Below are 20095 nucleotides of genomic sequence, written 5' to 3'. Positions count from 1 at the left end.
ACTGTGCATATGGTACAGAAAGTAAATGTTAAGACAGCAATTGTACTCTACTCTGTAGTGTGCTGATCTGCTTCTGAAGGCATTAGCAGTATAATATTGTCTAACACAAGGGAACAATACTCTCAATTGTGTCGTCGCTTGCAAAAAAAAATACTTGTGAACAATTTTCAGAGCAAGGAATGTATTGCTGTTGCCTTCAGAAAAGTTGCCTGAACACACACACACACACACACACACACACACACACACACACACACACACGGTTTCTCCTCAAAACATCTGGGCCACAAACTTGGATTTGTCCTCTCTGTAGGCATTCTTTGTTTCCTCTTGATTTTCCAATGTACTTTAAGATATTGTCTGAAGCAGGGGTCTTTCATATCATGCTACTTGCTATTTGATCTTTTCAATTAGATATACCAGGGAATGAACCCGGGATCTTCCAAACACATACTCTGCTGCTCTCCCATTTGTGTACACTATGCTACGGTTAGGATAGGCAATGCATCCCTTCGGTCCTTTCTGTGTGGACCTGTAGTGATGGGTAGACACCTAAGCTATTCCACATTTGCAAAGACCCAAAGCCAGTTCACACTAATCAAATATGAAAATAGCCACTCACACACACCACCATATGAAAAATGAGGAGAAAAACACACACCTATGTAATCCTTCTCCCTCAAAACAGGAAATTAAGCGACAGCACACTAACCAGATTGCCACCTCATTGGATTAAAGGTGTAAATGGGCCTTAACTTTCTGCAAAGATTTAAGTGACACTAACTTTCTGCAAAGATTTAAGTGATTTAAGTGATACTAAAGCAGTGACAGGGAATTGTGTCGCCTACCAGTTGTTGTAAGATTGCAACTCCCAGCATTCCTCACTTTAGCTATGCTGACTAAGGCTAGTGAGAGTTGCAGGCCAGTAACATCTAGAAGGCCACACCCTAGCCCTAAAGTAAAACATCAAGTCATCCAAATTCACTGTACAGAACTCTGAATTCTACAAATATAGGCTAATGGTCTTCAAAGCCATAAAGACGTTCCATCAATTGTGGCTTGGTGTATGTAAAATTCATGAAGATGTGCCTATTATGTGCTCGTGCTCTCTCTCTCTCTCTCTCTCTCTCTCTCTCTCTCTCTCTCTCTCTCTCTCTCTCTCTCTCTCATACACACACACACACCTACCTATGTCAGCTGGGGCCCAGCATCAAGGTAACAGATTTTCTATGTAGTCCTTAGTGCTGAGCAAATACGTCCTGATTTTACAGTTACATACATTTTACAGTTACGTACACAGTACAAGCAGGCTCAGTTCGGACGACACATTAGTCAATGGTGGACTATTTAATCAACCATTGCTTAAATAGTTCACTGTTGACTATTGTGTTGTCTGTAAGGCAAAAACCACGCCACAGTTGATAATTTCCAAAAAATAACCAACAGAGAAAACCAACGGTTTGCAGAGTTGTTTTTCTGCACAACTGTTGATCATCGTGTCGTGTGGCGGGCCCTGTTGATTACTTCCCCTGCCAACAGAGTCACGAGGCAAGAGCAGCAGAAACCCTGGCTGCTCTAGACCAGCGGTCGGCAGGGGAAACAATCCCATGTCGGCAAGCATTGGGGAGCCCTGATTGTGCCATCCCTTGGTGGGGCGGCACGAATCTCGGTTCCCCACGTGCTTCCTGGCACGGGCACATGCCGTCCCTGCATGGGGCACTGCCAATCGTGGTGCTCCCGATCACAGCGCCCCATGTGTTCCAAAGGATGTGCATGTCCCTTGCCCCCCAGCCCCCAATCCATCTGGAGATAGGTTTGAGGGGATGACCGTCAGCTCTCCCCGCTCTCTGCCTGGAGACTACATGGGGACTGAAGAGGTGCAGCCGAGACAACTGATGTCCTCTCAGCGGAGAAGTTCTCTTGGTGTCAGTGTGTCCTTCACTGGCAGGTGGAAACCTCTCATTGCATGACACGCGAGCAGACCACTCCGGACCTTCCTCCTTCTGCGGTAGGTGCAGGCTGACATTCCTCCTCACGCACCTCCCACAGAAGGAGGAAGCTCCAGACCGGTCTCCTTGTGTGTCATGCAGTGAGAGGCTTCCGCCGGTGAAGGACTGAATGGCACCCGCAGCGCCCCATCACCTGTCCTTCTGTGCTGGGTGCAGTGAGAATCAACGGGCACGTCACCTCCAATGACAAGGGAGGCAGTGCAGCCATTGCCGGAGCAACGGCCACAGGGGTGGATTAATCCCACCTCCTGTGATGAGGAGATGGTTCTGTCGGCACTTCTTTCTCCAGCAATGGCCACAGTGCATCTCCTCCCCCTCTGCCCCTTCCCACAGAACGGCAGCAACCCAATAAGGTAAGCCGTAACCAGTGCCGCCATTGGGCAGGGAGGGCCGGTGGGGGGGAGGAGAGACAACAACTCAATGGAGTGGGGATAGTCCACTCCATGGAGCAGCACTTCTGTGTCACCCAAGGGCGCCTCGCAAATAGCCATCTGTGGAGTGGACTATTCCCACTCCGGGGACTAGTGCCGTCCGAATGCACCCTCTTCCAATGACAGTGGGATCAGTACCTCCTTCCAGCACTGTCACAGCTTCATTTACTGGCACTACTGTGCTTGCATGTGAGGAACAGAGTAAACATGGCAGTAAACAAGTTAAAGGCTGACATGTAAAATGAGACATGTAGCTCGGTGCAATTTAAATTTTCAAGAAAATACTTTGGCTTTAGCAGAAAGGCCAGGGAAAGCAGCTTGCCAACTTATGAGGGCTCCAATCTCCCAAACGTATCACACACAATTCTGTTAGTGTGATATTTGGAAAGGAGGCCCATCAGCTTGTGTGTGTGTGTGAGACTGAGATACCACTTGAATAATGTAGCGTATGAACACTCTTTGGTGTCTGCTGGCATCACTTGGCAAGCTGAAGGGTGAACCTGTCAGCATTAGTCGCTTATCAGCTGGCATCACTTGGCAACTTGAAGGGTGAACCTGTCAGCATTAGTCGCTTATCAGGCAAACATCACAAAATATTTATTTATTACATTTCTCACAGGTTTGTTGTGAGGATAAAATGAAGAGGGTTATGTACACCGCTTTTGGTTCCCTGGAGGAAAAAAGTGAGATATAAATGCAACAAGTAAATAAACATTACAAATGCCCCCTACTTATTCGTTCACCCCATAACAGGTATTCACCAAGGTAACATGGAGTCCCACCCTCAGAAGCCTTCATCTTATGAAGGGATAAATGTTGTTCTAAAGAACGTTAGCTTCTCTGCCACAGGGCAGATGCAAATACCAGCTAAGTAGATACAGGGAAGACTTGAATAGGAACACATCTGAATTCCTACCTGTTCTATGACTAAGCCTTTCAAAACGCACATCCCTCTACTTGAGATAACATATATACTGTCAAGTATTAAAATTAAATAAACAAGTGTTAAAATACCTCCTGAAAATAGCAAACTTTCTCTTCTGTGACCTCTGCTTTCTCTTCTTGGACTGACCTCCATTTTCTGTGTTGTTCAGCACTTAGTGTCAAAAGCGAAAGGTGCCACAGACCAAGCCTACTTGGAGCGGGGCACCTTTTAACTTGGAAACAGGGATGGTAATTGTACAAAAAATTAAACTACGTTACACATCCAGGTTCACTCTTATCCTTACTACAAATGCTTCAGACTGGACCGTGGCATTCAGAACAGTTGAGGCCTTGGTTCTTCTCTCTTTCTCCATGCTACAAAGAGGCTTGGGCAATGCAGCTTCCCCCCCACCCCTGTCATGGTTCTGTAATGACAGGAGGATTGGCACAAACCATACTAAATGTCACATACTAGGAACACCCAGTTGCCTTACTGTGCCAGTTTGCTAATCACCAAAGCAAGGTTTCAGAAGTGCTGAAATTCCTACACTGACAAACTCACCAGTCCTTGTCGGATCCAATCGGAGAGGCGGGTAAGAAATAAATTTATATTATTATTATTATTATTATTATTATTATTATTATTATTATTATTATGTATTGATACTGGTGTGTACTTTGTGATATTTGCAGATATGTTATGCTGGATGAGATCCAGCCTAAGCACTGCTCACAGCAAGTTTTATACCCAGGCTTGTGTGCTGTCTGAACCTATTTATCACATTGTATCCTCCCTTACACTCAAAGAGCTCACAAAAGCAGTCACTGGACTATCCTATTTTATCTTCACAACAACCCTGTTTGTGTGTGCATTTGTATGTGTGGGGTAAAGGAGTAGGTTAGGCTGACACATACTGACCTGGTTCACACAACATGGTAAGCAGCCATGGGTTAATTTACCCACAGGGGCTCCGTGACACATGCTGGCTGCCTTTTTGCACATGCAAGCCATGGTGGGGGGTGCAAGGTGAGTTGTTGGTGTGGTTAACAAATCATCCACAACCCAGGTGGACTCCGTGGCACAGAGTACTTGGGGTCAGCTTCCGCTGATTCACCAGCTACGGCCTTTCCTGGACAGGGACAATCTAGCCATAGCAGAGCATGCACTGGTAACTTCCCAATTAGACTACTGCAATGCACTCTACGTGGGGCTGCCCTTGAAGTCGACTCAGAAATTGCAGCTAGTGCAAAATGCAGCAGCTAGACTGCTGGTGGGTACATCTTACAGAGAACACATAACACCGGTCTTAAAGGAATTGCACTGGCTGCCTATATGCTTCCGGTTAGAATTCTAGGTGTTGGTAATGACATTTTAAAGCCCTAAATGGCGTGGGACCTTGATACTTGAGGGAGCACCTATCCTGATATATGCCTGCCCGAGACTTGAGATCCGTTGGAGGAGCCCTTCTCCGCATCCCCACCAGCACAACACATTCGCTATGTTGGGACAAGGAAGAGGGCTTTCTCTGTTGTGGCACCCTGACTGTGGAATGCCCTCCCCTTGGAGGCCCAACTGGCGCCAACGCTGATTTTATTCTGGCACCAAGTGAAAACATGGCTTTTTAACAAAGCTTTTAATGGTTGAATTCATGAAGTTGGCACATTGTTTTGACTGTTTTGACTGTTTTAATAGTTTTACTGCTTTTAAATTATATATTGTTTTAACTTGGTTTATGGTTTAATTTGTTTTTAGCTGTGTATATTTACTGTTTTATACTGTATGCTTTTATCTGTACACCGCCCTGAGATCATATTGATATAGGGCGGGATATAAATGTTTTAAATAAATAAATATATGCAAAATAGTGAGTGGTGCACCTCAGGGAGCCCTGTGGGTGATTAACCCACCATGGCTTATCATAACATGTGAACAGGCTCTCTGACTCCCCCCCCCCCAAAAGCTACCCAGCATACTTCATGGCTGAGCAGGGATTTGAACTTGGAGCTCCCCGATCCACTCCTAACACCCTTTCCACAACACTAGATCTACCAGTTGCAAGCAATGCCCCATACCTCAGTGGTAGAGCATGGGACTTGCCTTCAGAGGTCCCCAACTTCAATCCTTAGTATCTCCAGTTTAAAAAGCATTGGACAGACAGTGGACTTCCTGAGCTTGGAAGTACAGAACTGGGCTCGATAGACCAAAGATCTGACTCAGTAGAAGGCCGCTTCATATCATCCAGGCCCAAGATGGAGGGGAAGAAAAAAAGAGAGCCTGTCAGCTTTGCCAATATTCTCCAGCTAAAAGGCATATGGAGTTCCTTTGGTCTGTCAAAAGGACAAAGAAAGGTGTTTCAGATAACTGGAAGTCCCACTAGTAGCCATTTGAAAGAGTGATCTTACAAGCCCTTTTCAGGCATTCAGGTCAGGCATTAGAATGGCTGTAAACGTACAGGAGACACTCGTCAGATGTTCTAATGCACACCTGTGTGGTGTGGTCCTGCTGCCATGATGTCAATTCTTCCTTCCAGCACATACACACTTTCTCATTGCACTCACTTCTGAAATCCTGAAAAGAGATTCAGTGATCATAACCACACAGGGAGGCAGTTCTCCATAGCCGTTTAACACAAGGATAAACTCCAAGCTCACTCCTCTGCAATGGCTTGGGAATCTGCAGAGGCTTTAACTGTGTGGCTGGAAGCTTCAGGCAACCGCCTTTCCACATGGTACGCTTTCAAGTGGCTACTATCCTTCCATGAATCCCTTCCAACTGGAGCAAGACGAACAGGTGCTATATGCCTTCACTGCTGCACATATTCCTGCACATGGCTGCCCAATGTTTCTTCTTATAATACAGTAAATGTTTCTTTTGTCTCCTCTCTTCTACTGCTGCCTTTCCTATCATCACTCATTTGGTTTTCTATCATCAGAGAAATACTACAATCGACTTCCTGTTAGAGCAGTACGAAAATGGAACCTGTTACCTAGGGAGGACATGGGCTCTCCCACACTAGAGGCAGTCAAGAGGCAGCTGGACAGCTGTCTGTCAGGTGTGCTTTAGGGTGGATTCCTGCATTGAGCAGGGGGTTGGACTCGATGGCCTTATAGGCCCCGTCTAACTCTACTATTCTATGATTCTATGACAAACCACAACAGAAAACCATACAGCTACAATCCTAAGCATCTTTACTTGGGAGTTAAGTACCACTGGGTTCAGTGGACCTTACTTCTAAGTAAATATGCATAGGATTGGCCTGCAAGTTTATTCACAGTAAAAGGATGTTAAAATGAGAAACAAATGAACAAAACGATAAGAAGGAGGGGAGCTACAAATATTTGCAGGCTGAAAGCTACTAGAAGTCCTGACCTATTGGCTAGCAGGTCAAATTTTGCAGAACACTTATTTAACTCAAGAACCAAAAGCAGGGGGAAGAGAGAAGGACTTCCCTATTGTCCCTACCCAGAATACTTCCTGAAACCGGTTAGACTACAATGAGGGTAGGACACAGAAGCTCATCTCCTCTGCTATTTTAATCCAAAATTAAATCTCACTAGAAAAATATCTGATGGTGCAATGAGAGTGGTGGGCAAAGAAGCCAGGAATGTTGTGTTGCAAAGCTGGCTTCACATACCTCCATATGCAGGCAAGTTACAATGAGTTGACCACAGAGCCCTTCTCCAGCTTGCCAGAGTACAGTGTTTTCGGGGCTTTTGATGAGCAGGACACATAGCAGCATACAGATCCCCGCCCCAGAAATTTCATCTGCACTGCAGCTTGGCGAAGGTAAGAAACGGCAGCTGTCTCTTCCACGTAGCAGGAGAAATGTTCGTTTCTTACCTTTGCCAGCAGCAGCACAAATGAGAGAAAGAAAAACCTTGCTGTTCCCCAAAGCCCTCTCTATGCACCAAAGGAGGGTGGTGACCATAAATAATAGCTGACTAAGAAGCCAACCCATCATTTGTGGACCCCTGCCTGTAATATAAGCAAAGACATATATAATTTTTAAATCATCATTAAGTATATAGGCAGCCAAAGACAGGATCTAACAATGTGGGAAAGTGGTAACAGAACATGCAAATTTGTCGGCCACAAGAGATCAAGAAGTCAAATGCTTGGTGGCTGGAAATCCAGCTGCTTTCCAAGGCCTACAGAAAAAGTTTCCTTTCAATATAAGCCACTCAATCAGTGCAATTTAGACGTTCCCATGTCTATCAGTCACTTGAAGCAGAAGGGTCTCTATCATATACAGTCATGTTGTAGCTTCTCCCTGCAGAGGTGAGAGTTTCCCTCTCCCTCCAAGATCTGTTCTTTATAAACATCTTTATAGCCTCCCAGATCTGTTCTTTAAAGCCTCACCATTCCCACGGCTTTTAATTTCCCTAGTATCTTGTTATTTCTTTTATTCAGATTTTGCTACACTTACTTGTTTCCAGTTGCATTAATTTCTACATACATCTCTCTTCCTCCCTGCACTTTCAGGGTGGTTTTACTCTCTGCTCTCTAGTGAGATATTTCAGCTTTTGTTTATTTTGGGTTTTGTCTTACCCTTACTCAGTCTCCCTTTTTCAGAGTTCAGGCAACCTTTAAGGATCTTGGCTTTGCCAGAGAATTTGTGAATGGGCAACATGTTAACAGGCCAACAGAATCAACTGGCAACATATGGCAGGGTAATTCTGGAAGTGCTTTAAACCCCGGGTAAGAAGTGTATTAAACGAAATGTGAAAGCATCTTAGTCCTACTGAAAAGGAAAATCAGAAAAAGGTTAGGAAAACCAAGGGGAGGAGGCATGCTTCAAGTGGGCAGGAACCAAGGTTTTGAACTGTCTGGGTGGTTTGGAAAAGAAAACAAGAGATAAAGCTATTTAAGCCTTCTACTAAATAGCAACCCAAAGATTTGGTTTACACTGCCTTTATCCGGGAAAGCCTGCTCAGGAGAAAAACAGTCAGACAGCCCAAGCCAAGAACATCAGCAGAGATGTTCTTTATTCCCCTCAAATTCTGCCCTGTTATTTGGGGGAATATTATTTATTCTTTAAATAAGTCAGATGAGCTCAAAAGCTAGCATATGCAATTATGTGGCATCTGCTAGCTCTCTCAAAATACTAAGAACCGGGGTCATCCCATGAAGCTGATTGGTGGGGGATACAGGACAGATAAAAGGAAGCACTTCTTCACACGGCGCGTAGTTAAATTATGGAACTCACTGCCACAAGATGTAGCAATGGCCACCAATTCAGATGGCTTTAAAAGGGGGTTGAAAAAATTCCTAGAGGAGAAGGCTAATAGTCCTGATGGTTATATGCTACCTCCAGTATCAGAGGCAGTAAGCCTGTGTGCACCAGTTGCTGAGGAACATGGGTGGGAGGGTGCTGTTGCACCAGGTCCTGCTTTGTTGGTCCCTGGTCAATAGCTGGTTGGCCACTGTGTGAACAGAGTGCTGGACCCTCGGTCTGATTCAGCAGGGCACTTATGTTCTTATGACTCATTTTAAAAAATCTGAAGTACAACCTTCCTTCTTATACAGAAGGAGGAAGGCATAGCTCAATGACAAGACATATGCTTCGTATGCAGAAGGTTGCAGGTTCAATCCCCAGTATCTCCAGTTAAAAGGGTCTGGTAGCAAGTGATGGGAAGAACTTCTGTCAGAATCCTGGAGAAATGCTGTCAGCCAGAGCAGACAAACCAATGGTCTAACTCCATTTAAGGCCACAGATACATGTTCATAAAGGAATAATCATCAAATCCTACAGTCCGTATGTTGTTCATATAGCCTATATGGGATGCAATATCTGTGGCATTTTGCACGTGCCTCTTTCACCACACAAAGAAAAATGGCAAGGTTCAATTCAGCGAGTCCCAAAAATGTTTCTACAGAACTCATATTAAGTGAAATGTGAAGAAATCTTAGAAACCATTCACATGAGTGAATTGCCTATAGAGGAGGAGGAAAGCTGGCATAAAAAGCAGCATGACTTATGTTGACCATCAAGCCTGTATGTGGATGTTAGAAGCTTTATACACAAAGGGGAAACAGCGAAGTTTAATCTTCCTTCTGTCTCAATCTAGGGCTGGTGCACTCATGTCCTACTTGTGGGTTTCCCACAGGCAGCTGGCTGGTCAGTGTGTGCACAAAATGCTGGACATGATGGGCCTCTGGTCTGATTCAGCATGGCTATTCTTATGTTCTCATACAACTGCCCTGTGAAAATTAGTAGGGCTTTTGAAAGAGCCTCCATTCTTGCACACTTCTGATTCGTTCTAACGGGGGCTTGCACACAAAGATTGCCCGTGCATTGTGCCCATGTTAATTTGCTTCGGAGTCTCAAGTGCCAGAAAGAAATCAATACAGCTGCAGCAACGGCTGACCACATAGTGGAAAGGCTATTTGACAATATCAGCGACATTAACTTAGCTGCCTGGACAATGGGAGGGCGGGGGAGGGTAAAAGAGGCACATCAACCCACAATTAGCAGAATAGATTGTTTAGCCTGGAGAAAACTGTACACACAGAAAATAATGATATCTATGTTCAAAATTCACATGAAGCCATTTGCTAAACTCACATGACTTTACTATTTATGGTTGCTGACACATCTAATTATGAGATAACGCCTGCAGGATGATTGTCAAAAGCTAATGGCTGCAGACTCCTGGGAAGGGGGTTGGATAAGGAAGCTGTCACCCAAGACTAAGTCCTCATTAAGAAAAATGAATTTGGGGTCTCCAAAACTGGCAGGCACTTATTTACAATTTCCACTCAGAAAATAAAATGTGTGTGTGTGTGGGAGTCCATATTTGTTGAGTACCTTCTGATCTTTGCCACAGACACTCTGGAATTCCGTTTTTGTGCAGTGGATATATTCCAAAGAAGTTTTAGCTATTTTAAGACAAAAGAAAAGGAGCGGGCGCATGAGGGAGAATGAATGCCATTTCAGGTTATTTAGGAAATAGCATTTGATCCAGTAAGACCTTGTTAAGTTTAGTTTTCTATTGCTGAAAGCTTTTCCAGGTTTGGTTTCCTTTATTAGACAGCCTTGAATGTATACTTTAAGTATTTTTTTTATTGCATATGCAAATCTTTCATTTTGATGATACGGCAAAGCAGGCAATTTTAGAAATATTACATGTGTATGAAACCACTCTGTATATTCACTAGCACATGCACCATTTTCAATAGGAGGCATTTCATTAAACATCATGTCCTAGATTGGATAGGAGGGAGGATTGAGTTTTGCTGTTCTCCTTTGTGTATAAGGTTTCCTACATACACACTCACTCTCAAGGGGGCACACACACACACACACCTCCCTCTCTCATCAAGGAGGCTAAATGCAAACCACCACCACCCCATCCCCAAAAGATCAAAATAGTAAGCCGGGGCAGTTTCAACCCAAGATAAAGATTTTTGAAGTGTGCAATATTTCTGAACAAAGAAGCCTGTAATTGTGGCAACATGTGACATCATGAGGTTATCGTTTTGCTGCACCAGCAACCACCCATATGCAGCACAAGTGGAACCTCATCAGGAAAAGAAAGGGGTGGAGGGAAGAACTCCTAGCAAAGTTACACTCTTTGCAGACAACGAGGTCGGCTGATCTTTTCTGCGCCCAGCATACAAGACGCAGAAGTTTGATAGTTTGATCAGTCAAAGATGAAGGTAATAATCCTTTCCTTCCGCCACCCCAAGACACACCTTTCCCTTTTAAAAAAGAAAAGACAAAAGATACTCTGCGCATAGAAAGTATGGCTCATTTCAACAGCCTTTTTAAAACGTCACTAAAAGAGGACTCGGTCGTGTTACTGCAGAAACTGACTTGTTTTCAGGGAGGAGGACATTTCTTCCACGCTGGATTCCGAACAGAAAATGAAACCACATATCTCCTGTTCCGAAGGGGGAAGGAAATTCACCCCCCGTCCCCCGGTTCAGGACTTTTCTCCCCTCCCCCACTGCAATGTGCCATGCAACTTTAACTCTTTAATCTGATTATGGCCTAATCCCGCCCTCTGCCCAGCTGCTCTGCCCTCGCCCTCCAGCAGGCCCCAGCGGAGACAACAAACTTCTTAGCTGCAATCCCCCCACCACTACCTTTGGGAGTATTTTGTAGTAGGGTAGGCGAATAAAAAATAATATATATTTATATATTATTATCCACATCAAAGCAATTCATGCTCCTACTTTTTAGTGCAATCCAGGAGGATCCCCGTGAAGCGCCTCTCCCCGCAGCTCAAGGTGACCACCAGGGTGTCGTTCACCATCTGCTCCACCAGCACGGGCAGCCAGGAGCCGACCTGCGGCTCCTTCGCGTCCTCTGCTGCTGCCGCCTCCATGCTTTTGCTGAGAAACTCGGCGGCGGCAGCCTCCGTTGCAGCTGGAGGGCGGCTGCGGGCTCGCAGTCGGCCTTGCTCGGGCCAGCTCCCCTCCCCCCACCGCCGTTGAAGCGGCGGCGGCTGCGGCGGCTGCTAGTGTTGCTCCTGCTCTCGGGATAGCTACAGTGGCCGCTGCGATGACCTCATGGCTCCAGGCTCCCCCTTAGCAGGCAGGATTAGTAGGTGCGCTGACGTCACAATGCTTCCCTCCCGGGAACGTTCCACGACGGAATCCTGAAACAATTGGCTCCATTAGGATTATTATAGAATGAGAGGGTGGTTTTGTTTCTCTCCCGCACCGGCCCCGTTCCTCCTTTCACTAAATGGGTTATCCCTAGAAAGAAGGTCTGCCCTCTGCCCCAACACTTGAGCTCAGAAGCAGCACGCAGACTCCTACGTGAAGGGTCAAGTGATTAGCCAGGCTGAACAGCTTCCGTCCATGTACTGTAACATCCCCAAATGATGAGACAAAGCAGAGATTAAATTCAACACATTTCTCCCCTTTCCCCAACCCCGCAAAATATAATTCTGTTGACCCCCAAATTATGGAGTGTCTTCCCTTAACCCCCACCCTCTTTGCTCCAAACTACGTATTTACCTGGAGTGGGTGGCTGCTGCAACACACACCACTCCGTAGATTTCTAGAGAAGCCCACAATGAAGTGAATTAGGTCTTCATCCCCCCCACATGGCTCTGTTAAATAAAGCACCGGTTGTCTCTGTATTCCTCCAACTAGCACTTGTGTCCAGCATGTTCAATTGCATTTAAAGTGGATCCCTTTAATATTTTCTGCCATAAATACAGAAAAACCACTTTCATGTTTTTGACAGCTAGATCCTAGGCATACATCCACGGAAGTTTATCAAATTCAATGGGGCTTACTCCCAAGTAAGCCTGCATTGGATTGTAGCTCTAGGCAGCTATGTGCTATCTGGTGTAGTTCAGCCAAATGCACTTTGAATGAAATGACCTGGGATAAGGGACTTGTGATCTGAAAACCCCCCACCCCAAAAGACTCAGCATAGTGGAACACAAATGTTTCCCTCTGAAACACAAATTCAAGTACTCAGATTTAGTACTTTGGTTTAGCTAGATTGTGGAAAGGGCTGAAGGTTTACTTTTGTACAAGGGAACAGTGGGCAGGCCAGAGGCTCAGCTCCTGTTAATCAATTTGTCTGCCAATAGTGGAGAGCACCTTGTTTCTTTTTGCGTTCTTTTTACAGAGTTTGAGGGTGAACAGAGCGTAACAGGAGGCTGATATGGGAAATTTCAAATGCCAACCGCAATACAAAAATTTTCATCTCAAGTACAACCTGTTCCCAAATGCTTTAAAAACTCATTTCAAAACAGATATATGATTTTAACTGAACAAGTCTGAATTTGATTTATGAATAGCTTTCTTCATCATAACATAAATTTTACCTAGCTCTCTTTCTTACTAGCAGCCCAGTTCTATGTATGCTTACTCAGAAATCAGTCCTATTGTGTTTAATTCACCTGGAAGTAAACACCATTGAATATAGTACAACTTTGGTCTGAATAAACATGCATAGAGTTGCACCATTAGTAATACATTTTTGTACAGGTAACTAAAACACAATCATATGCTTGTTTACTCACAAATAAGCTCCATGGGCTTCAATGGGCTTAATCCCTAGTAAGTGTGTTTAGGGTTGCAGCCAGAACCAGACTGTAGTCCACATGGTAGTTACTGTAAAGTACTCTTATTAAAAACAACCATCTGTTTTAGAGTAAGAAAACTGAAAATAGCAGGTGCAGGCTTTCATTGCAATTCTAAACATATTTACTTTGGAAACAAGTGTTGTTCAATGGAAATTAGTTCCAGATAAGGTGTGACAGAGCAATCTTACTCTGAAGTATGTCTCATTGAGTTCAGTGGGGTTTACTCCCAGACAAGTGGGTTCAGGATTGCAGCCTTAAAGTCAAACATGTTACTTTAAGGTGGGTTTTGTTTTTGTTTTTTGCAATATGAATATAATTTTTGCTTTAATTCTAAATGGGCAGTGTAGCAACAAAATCCTAAATTACAAGTTGGTGACATGCAACTTGCACGTTTACTCAAAAATATGTCCCATTGGCTGCAAACGGACTTAATCACAGCTTTTATATTACTGTAAAAATTGGGAAATTTCTACATTCAACTACAGCAGTAAATCTGCAAGAATGAAAGTGTCTGACACCCTGATCCTCACACATTACGTGGAAGTAAGGACCATGAATTTCTGCAAGGGTGGGGAGGTGTTAACCTTCCAAGTAACATCTTCAAGACAAGCACAAAAGTGCCCCCCTCAGATAACATCATAATCAAATAAACACTTTGAGAAACATGTTTAGAAGAGATTATGTTTATAACTCAGCATCAGACTTGCTTTTGGTCAGGAACAAAAAATGAAACAGGAAGCAGCTGGGAATCCCTTTCTGGGCTTGCTATGGTAAAGTAACAAGGAAGTCAAAGCATATTGATCTGGAAACATGAAGATTGAACTAATATAGTTGAAGGGTTAATGTTTCTCTCTAGATACATCTGAAGGGTTTCACTTGTGAGGGTGGTGGGGGAGAGATCCAGATCTTTCTTACAACTGAATGACACGATGCCACATGGTTTTGTGTAGAATTATTTTCTCAGGCCTTTACATAGTGCAACAAAGAGGAGAGGGCCACTGCCTCCCTTTGCATTCAATTGGGGTCCGAGGTCATCAGCTCTCCTTCCTGCTCCTGCCACTCTTGCATTAGCTCTTTAGATATAAATCTACAATGCTGTCAAAAATCTGTTCACTAGTGCAACATTTAATAAGGTTTATCCGATGAACAACAACTACGTAGGTGGCATAATTCGTTGAAATGTAGCATTTCAACTCCAACATATAGTACTCCATCTTTTGGAAAGAAAGAAAGACACATTCAAAAGGAATAATGAAAGGGAACCATGCCCACCCACCCCCACCCCAACTCAACAAGCCACCCTTCTTTTCATAGGTTTAAAGCAGCTTTCATTCCTTGAGCATGTTTGTTCAAAATACAAACTATTTAGCATGAAGGAGGGATCAGGAAAGAATAACGAAGTGCATGATAAGCATCACTTCGATTTAGATGAAATCAAAATGACCATTTGTAGTTCTCCAAACCCTGCCAAGATCTGCAATTTGTAGATTATTATTAGATAAAATCAAAATGACCATTTGTAGGCTTCTTAGTTGAACCTCTAATTTTCCTACCTGGGTCGCATAATTGTGGTTTTAGCCTAAAGCATTAAAATATAGTGAAGCAAATCTTGGAAAATGTGATTAAAATAAAATGTGGTGGGGATTTGAAACCCTAGTAGAGGCTTTTTTCTTCCCTCCTCCTCCTCTTTCCCAAAGCTCTGTTGTTCAGATACAATTTCTTAAACAGAGCCAAGCCAATGCAACACTAGTCAGATAAACCTTGCATTCCTCTGCTACATTTCAAGCCATTTATAAGTGTGACAGCCACATTCATTGCACTTTTTCGGCATATTATGCTCCTGCGGTCTCCGAACTTAAAATGCTCTGGCTCCAGTCTGCAAACAAGGCGATTTTTATGGTGTATCAAAGGAGGGTGGGAGGATTGCTTTGCTTTATGCGTTTGAAGTTATCCCACAATCTTGTGCAGCCTGGATCTGTTTTCTTTTTCTTTCTTTTGTTTAAAAAAAGAGCAGCCAGAAAGCATTTTTTTTTAAAAAAGGGTGGGGGAATCACCTAAGCCAGTATCCATTAAGCCCTAGCAAATGAGAATAATTCGGATGCACAGAAATAACGAGGAGAAGAAAGTCTTATGGCTCACATTACCTGAGCGATCAACTGCTCTCTCCCTTCTCCAGGCCTTTTAACCATGACAATGTTTGACAATTCCACGCAGGTTACTATGCGCGGCGTTTCGCTGCCACCACGCGCCCCCTCCCGGCCGCTTCCTGCACTCCCGGGCTTCGGCTGACCTCTCCGGCCGCTTCGAGCGAAGAAGCGCCGCCCCTCTGCCTGGGAGGCGGTTGCTGCGGTCGAGGCGGACAAGCTGCAGCGGCGCTTCTGAGCTGGCGGCAGGGGTGGGGAGCGGAGGAAGCGCCGCCGGGGCCCAAAACGTTCCGTCCCTCCTGGTTACCCCTGGAAGCGTCCCTGGCAGAGGCAGGCCGCACAGCCTTCGCAAAAGCTGCTTGCAAAAGCTCCTTCAGCAACGGTGCTCATGAGACCAGGCGCTGGCTTTCTCCCCGAGGCCTAGAGACTTTAAAGTCCAAGTTGTAGAAAAGCAGGAGAAAGTTAGAGGCCTTGTTTCAGATGTCACGTTGCCATCTGCTTTGCAACCTTCCTGGTTGGCTCCTGGAAACTAACGCTGCGGCCATCAAGAGGGGCTTGGGATTTGTAATGTAAAATTATGTGTGTTGGATGTGAGCCCCACCCGCCCAATGTCATTATGATTTCCTGGCAGGGGTGCAGAACCTCTAGCCCTGGGGGCCAAATCTGGCCCTCAGGAGTTCCCCAAGTGGCCATCTCCCCTTTCCCATAACCACCAATTGATTGGTGGTTTCCTGGCTTTTGTACAATTCTCACCCCCATTTTAAAAGGTTGAACCGCATCTCCTAAGGCTTAGTTATAAGAGCTTTGAACAGAAATAGGCTGGTATTTTTGGCTCTGCCCCTTTTGCTTTATGCCCCGCCCACTACTTGAATGGGGCCTATGAAAACTTCTCCGAAACGGAATCCAGCCCTCTGTGCCCCTGTCCTGCACAGTCATCGTAGTTTAAACAAACTTACAAATAGAATGTCACAGGAAAGAGATTGGCCCAGTTTAGACTTCCCAAAGTGGAACCTTCCAGATGTTTGGGACTACAACTCCCATCAGCCACATAGTTGGGCTGATGGGAGTTGTAGTCCCAACCCTCAGGAAGGTGCCAGCTTGGGGAAGGTTGCCCTAGAGCAAGCATCTTCTCCACAATTTATGCAGCCCTTGTTACAGCTGCGCTTTCCACGTTAAGCCTGTAAGATAGGAACAACCCGTGCCTCCCCAGGTATAAGCCCCAAATTGTCCTCCCTTGCAGCAAAAAAAAAAAAAAAGAGAGAGGCATTTTAAAAGGCAGTGGAGGATTTTTAAAAGCCTAACTGCTGTGCCAGGGGCAGTTTTTTTGCGGGGAGGGCAGTTGCAACACGTGGAGAGCCAGTTGGTCCCAATACAATTGGTGTTTTGCTAGTTTCTTGTACTATTCCGCGGAGGGAACTGTAACAAAGGGTCTCAATCGGTATCAGTGAGAAAAGGAGGCTGGGTGGGGTGGCCCCAAGGGCTTGCAACTGGGTCACAGCATTGCCAGCCCCAGGGTTTGGAGGAGCTTTGGGCCAAACACCCTCCATGGACCCTCTCCCTCAGTGAGTCCACCTTCTCATGGCCATTGTCACCAGCTGTTATCGCGCCTCCTCTTTCTCATCATTGCCACCAGTTGCTTGCTTGACAGGCAGAGAACCAGTGAGCAAGAAGGCCGTGGCATCTACTGCTGCTCCTCACCACCACCACCACCTTTGTTTGGACCAGAGCAAGAGACCCGAGAGCAAGCAGAGAGCAATGGTGAAAAGCAGGGGCAACTCCAGGGAGCTCTTGTCAATGAAGCCCCTGCTGGCAAGTGGGCCCTCATCAGGTGCCGAACCATGCCTATTCTTGACGCCGGCTCTGGCCTATGGACTGGAAGTTCCCCACCTCTAATCTAATTGATTGGACACACACACAGAGATGACCTTCAAAGGCCTTCTTCTGGGTATCCCCACAGACAGTCTGAAGTGAGGCATGTAGAAACTGGAGAGAAGGCTGCTGTCTTTTCGGTGGCCTGGAGAAGACCTTTTAATTTCTCCTGGCTTTGAAGTCTTGGATGGGGATTGTTTCAGTGCTGCTGGTCTCCTGCTGTTTTCGATGAATGTTTCATTGCTGGTTTGAGTCGTTCTTACCACTTCATTGGGAAATATTTTACACTGAGGAGCAGGATATGAAATGACTGCAAAGAAGAAGTGTGGAACTCCTCCCCCATTTTAAGGCATCTGTGTTGCATGCGCTGGGAGCATCACAAATAGCTACATCTGCCCCGCAGGTGTACATGCAGCCAAGTCAAAATGTGTGTGAGCATCCCACATAGTTCTCTACATGCAGTGCACATGTACAGGAAGTAGAAATTTTATACTGAAATGTTTCACATTTTAAAATCTTTATATATGTATGCGTTTTTAAAAAATTAAAACATTTTTTTTTAAATTACAAGTTTTAGAATTTCAAAATTTTTAAAAAATTATAAATTGGATGTGCTACTAGTGGTCATTTGTTTTGTTTGGAATGCAGTACCATGCACATTGCATCACCTGCTTATCAGTCGATTAGTAGCAGTTAGTTAGATTTATGAGATCACCTTAATAAGACAACTCATCCAAGGTCATAACATGTGTTCCTGCAAGTACATGTTACGTAGTCTTCTAGGATGCGATTCTGTGCATGTTAAGATACACACAAAAGGCCTTCAACTCCCAGCATGCTCCAGCCAGCCATGGGGCATGCTGAGAATTGTAGGACTTTCGTGTGTGTCTAAACATGCATAAGATTGCACCGTTAAGAAAATATTTTTTATTTATGGCATTTTTATGCCGCCTTTGAGGCCAACCAAAGCATTTTACGAAGATTTCAGAAAATAAAAACCATAATCAAATAAAACAACCTAGTAAAACATTAAAAACAACCTTTCAAAATCATAAGAAGCATAACAATCTAAAAATGCAGGCTAGAAAGATGCATCTTGATCCCCATCCATAACGTAGGAAGAGCCCCAAAGGAAGGGAGTGTTTTCCAGAAGTGACGAAGCAAAGGGACCCCTTGATACCAAGAGAGTGGTGAAGCCCAGGAAAATTATGGCACACAATCTCCTGGAATCAAAATTGAGCAAGATCGCAGCTGTGCTCTTGCTCAACTATTACAAGTCATTGAAGTTCAATGGGGCTTGTGGACGGGAAGTTCCTGATTTTTAAAATTTATTTATTATAGAATTTGTAAACCATTCCACATCAAAAGATGTCTACTGTAGTCAGGCAGCCCCCTCTGTTCAGAAGAAGATGGGAAGTTTGCTCTGGCTAAGCCACTCAGTCACACCTTCCCTTCTCTCGCTGCAGTGGGTTAACATTCCTTGCGAGTCTGTCCATGTTGCTGCACAGATATTTGGCAGGTCCTGTGCAGTTCACAGCAATAATAATCAGCCCTTCTGGGGTTGCTGTGCAGCAGCAGACATTCACGCTGCTCCATAGCAGCAGAAAACAAGACAAGGTGCCTGGACAACAGCACATTTCACCTTTACGAACTTAAAACTCAAATGATGTCTAAACACTGTTCCCAAGACACCATCAAAGGGACTTTAGGAATGTAGCTGAAGCTTAAGTTCCTCTAAAATCTATGGTCATGTTTGCTTCCCTCCTTGGATTCAACACAGAGATCACTTAACAAAATCCCTTGGAGAGTTGGAGGTTTATGGTTGACTTATTATATGAATACCCTCTCCATGGAGCACTGAGGAGGTAGAATGAATTACAATAAGCATGATTACTCAGAAGTAAGCCCCCCTGAGTTTTATGGGGCTTACTCACTAGTATGTGTGCTTATGATTCAGCCTTGGGTATTCAGGGCTGACCTTAGGATAAATAAGAGTGCCTTTGGTACCTACTCCTCCATGGTCATCTTTAAAGGCCTAAATACAGGTTTTACGGGGCCTGGTGCAGGTGTGATGTTGGTGCCCCCTCAGCTCTACATGGCACTCCCCTTAGCTTGGTGCCCCAGGTGACCGCCCAGCTTGCCGACCCCTAAGGGCAGCCCTGTGGGGATTGTCACTTGCTCCCCACTTCTCTGAGTGGTGAGAACACAGGATTGGCAGCATTACTTGGGTTGGCCGCCTTTTGGAGGAGGTGACACTGGAGACGTATCATACATGAAGGACTGGCCTAGGATATAAGATCAGCCTTTGCTTGTGGCGCCTTGAGAAATGTGGCCTGTGTGTGTGTGTGTGTAACAAACTAAGCAGAGCATTTTGGGGGTGGGGTGGGGTGGCGTTACACCCCACAAGTCAATTCCCAAAAGGTATGCCTGCAGTTTGTAAGTCTGTGGCTTTTAGAATGTTGGCCTGAGTGGGCGGAGTTAGAATGTCTTGGGAGGGGGGAGGAGTGATATATAAGGGAATGACTGAGGGGATTGGGAGAGCTTTTCAGTTCAGTTCTGTTCTTGTGCTTGTTCTTTCCAGGGAGACTTGTTAGGGACTCTTAGAGTCAGTAGTGCTCTCTGTATTTATGGTACTTAACTTCTAGGAAATTTGAGAGTCAGTGTA

At 44.9% G+C, this 20095-nt stretch overlaps 1 protein-coding gene across 3 annotated transcripts in view; it reads right to left on the bottom strand.

Annotated features, from left to right (window-relative positions):
- The window catches only part of PWWP2B (PWWP domain containing 2B), a 45036-nt gene extending 29358 nt beyond the window's left edge, over positions 1-15678 (bottom strand). Inside the window, exons 1-2 of one of the 3 annotated variants that reach the window (XM_063132841.1) lie at positions 15562-15678; positions 11544-11968 (exon numbers count right to left, since the gene is read on the bottom strand). In XM_063132841.1, the coding sequence (XP_062988911.1) occupies positions 11544-11695 (152 nt within the window). In that variant the 5' untranslated portion in view covers positions 11696-11968; positions 15562-15678. Of the gene's footprint in view, positions 1-11543; positions 11969-12332; positions 12411-13354; positions 13389-15561 lie in introns of those variants that run through there. The other 2 variants (XM_063132843.1, XM_063132842.1) reach the window with 2 other exon arrangements.
- Positions 15679-20095: the final 4417 nt, after the last annotated feature.

The sequence above is a fragment of the Elgaria multicarinata genome, chromosome 8, assembly GCF_023053635.1.
Source record: "Elgaria multicarinata webbii isolate HBS135686 ecotype San Diego chromosome 8, rElgMul1.1.pri, whole genome shotgun sequence".
Lineage (NCBI taxonomy): Eukaryota > Metazoa > Chordata > Lepidosauria > Squamata > Anguidae > Elgaria > Elgaria multicarinata.
Note: the sequence above shows the minus strand (reverse complement) of the source record. Positions and strands in the feature narration are given on the sequence as shown.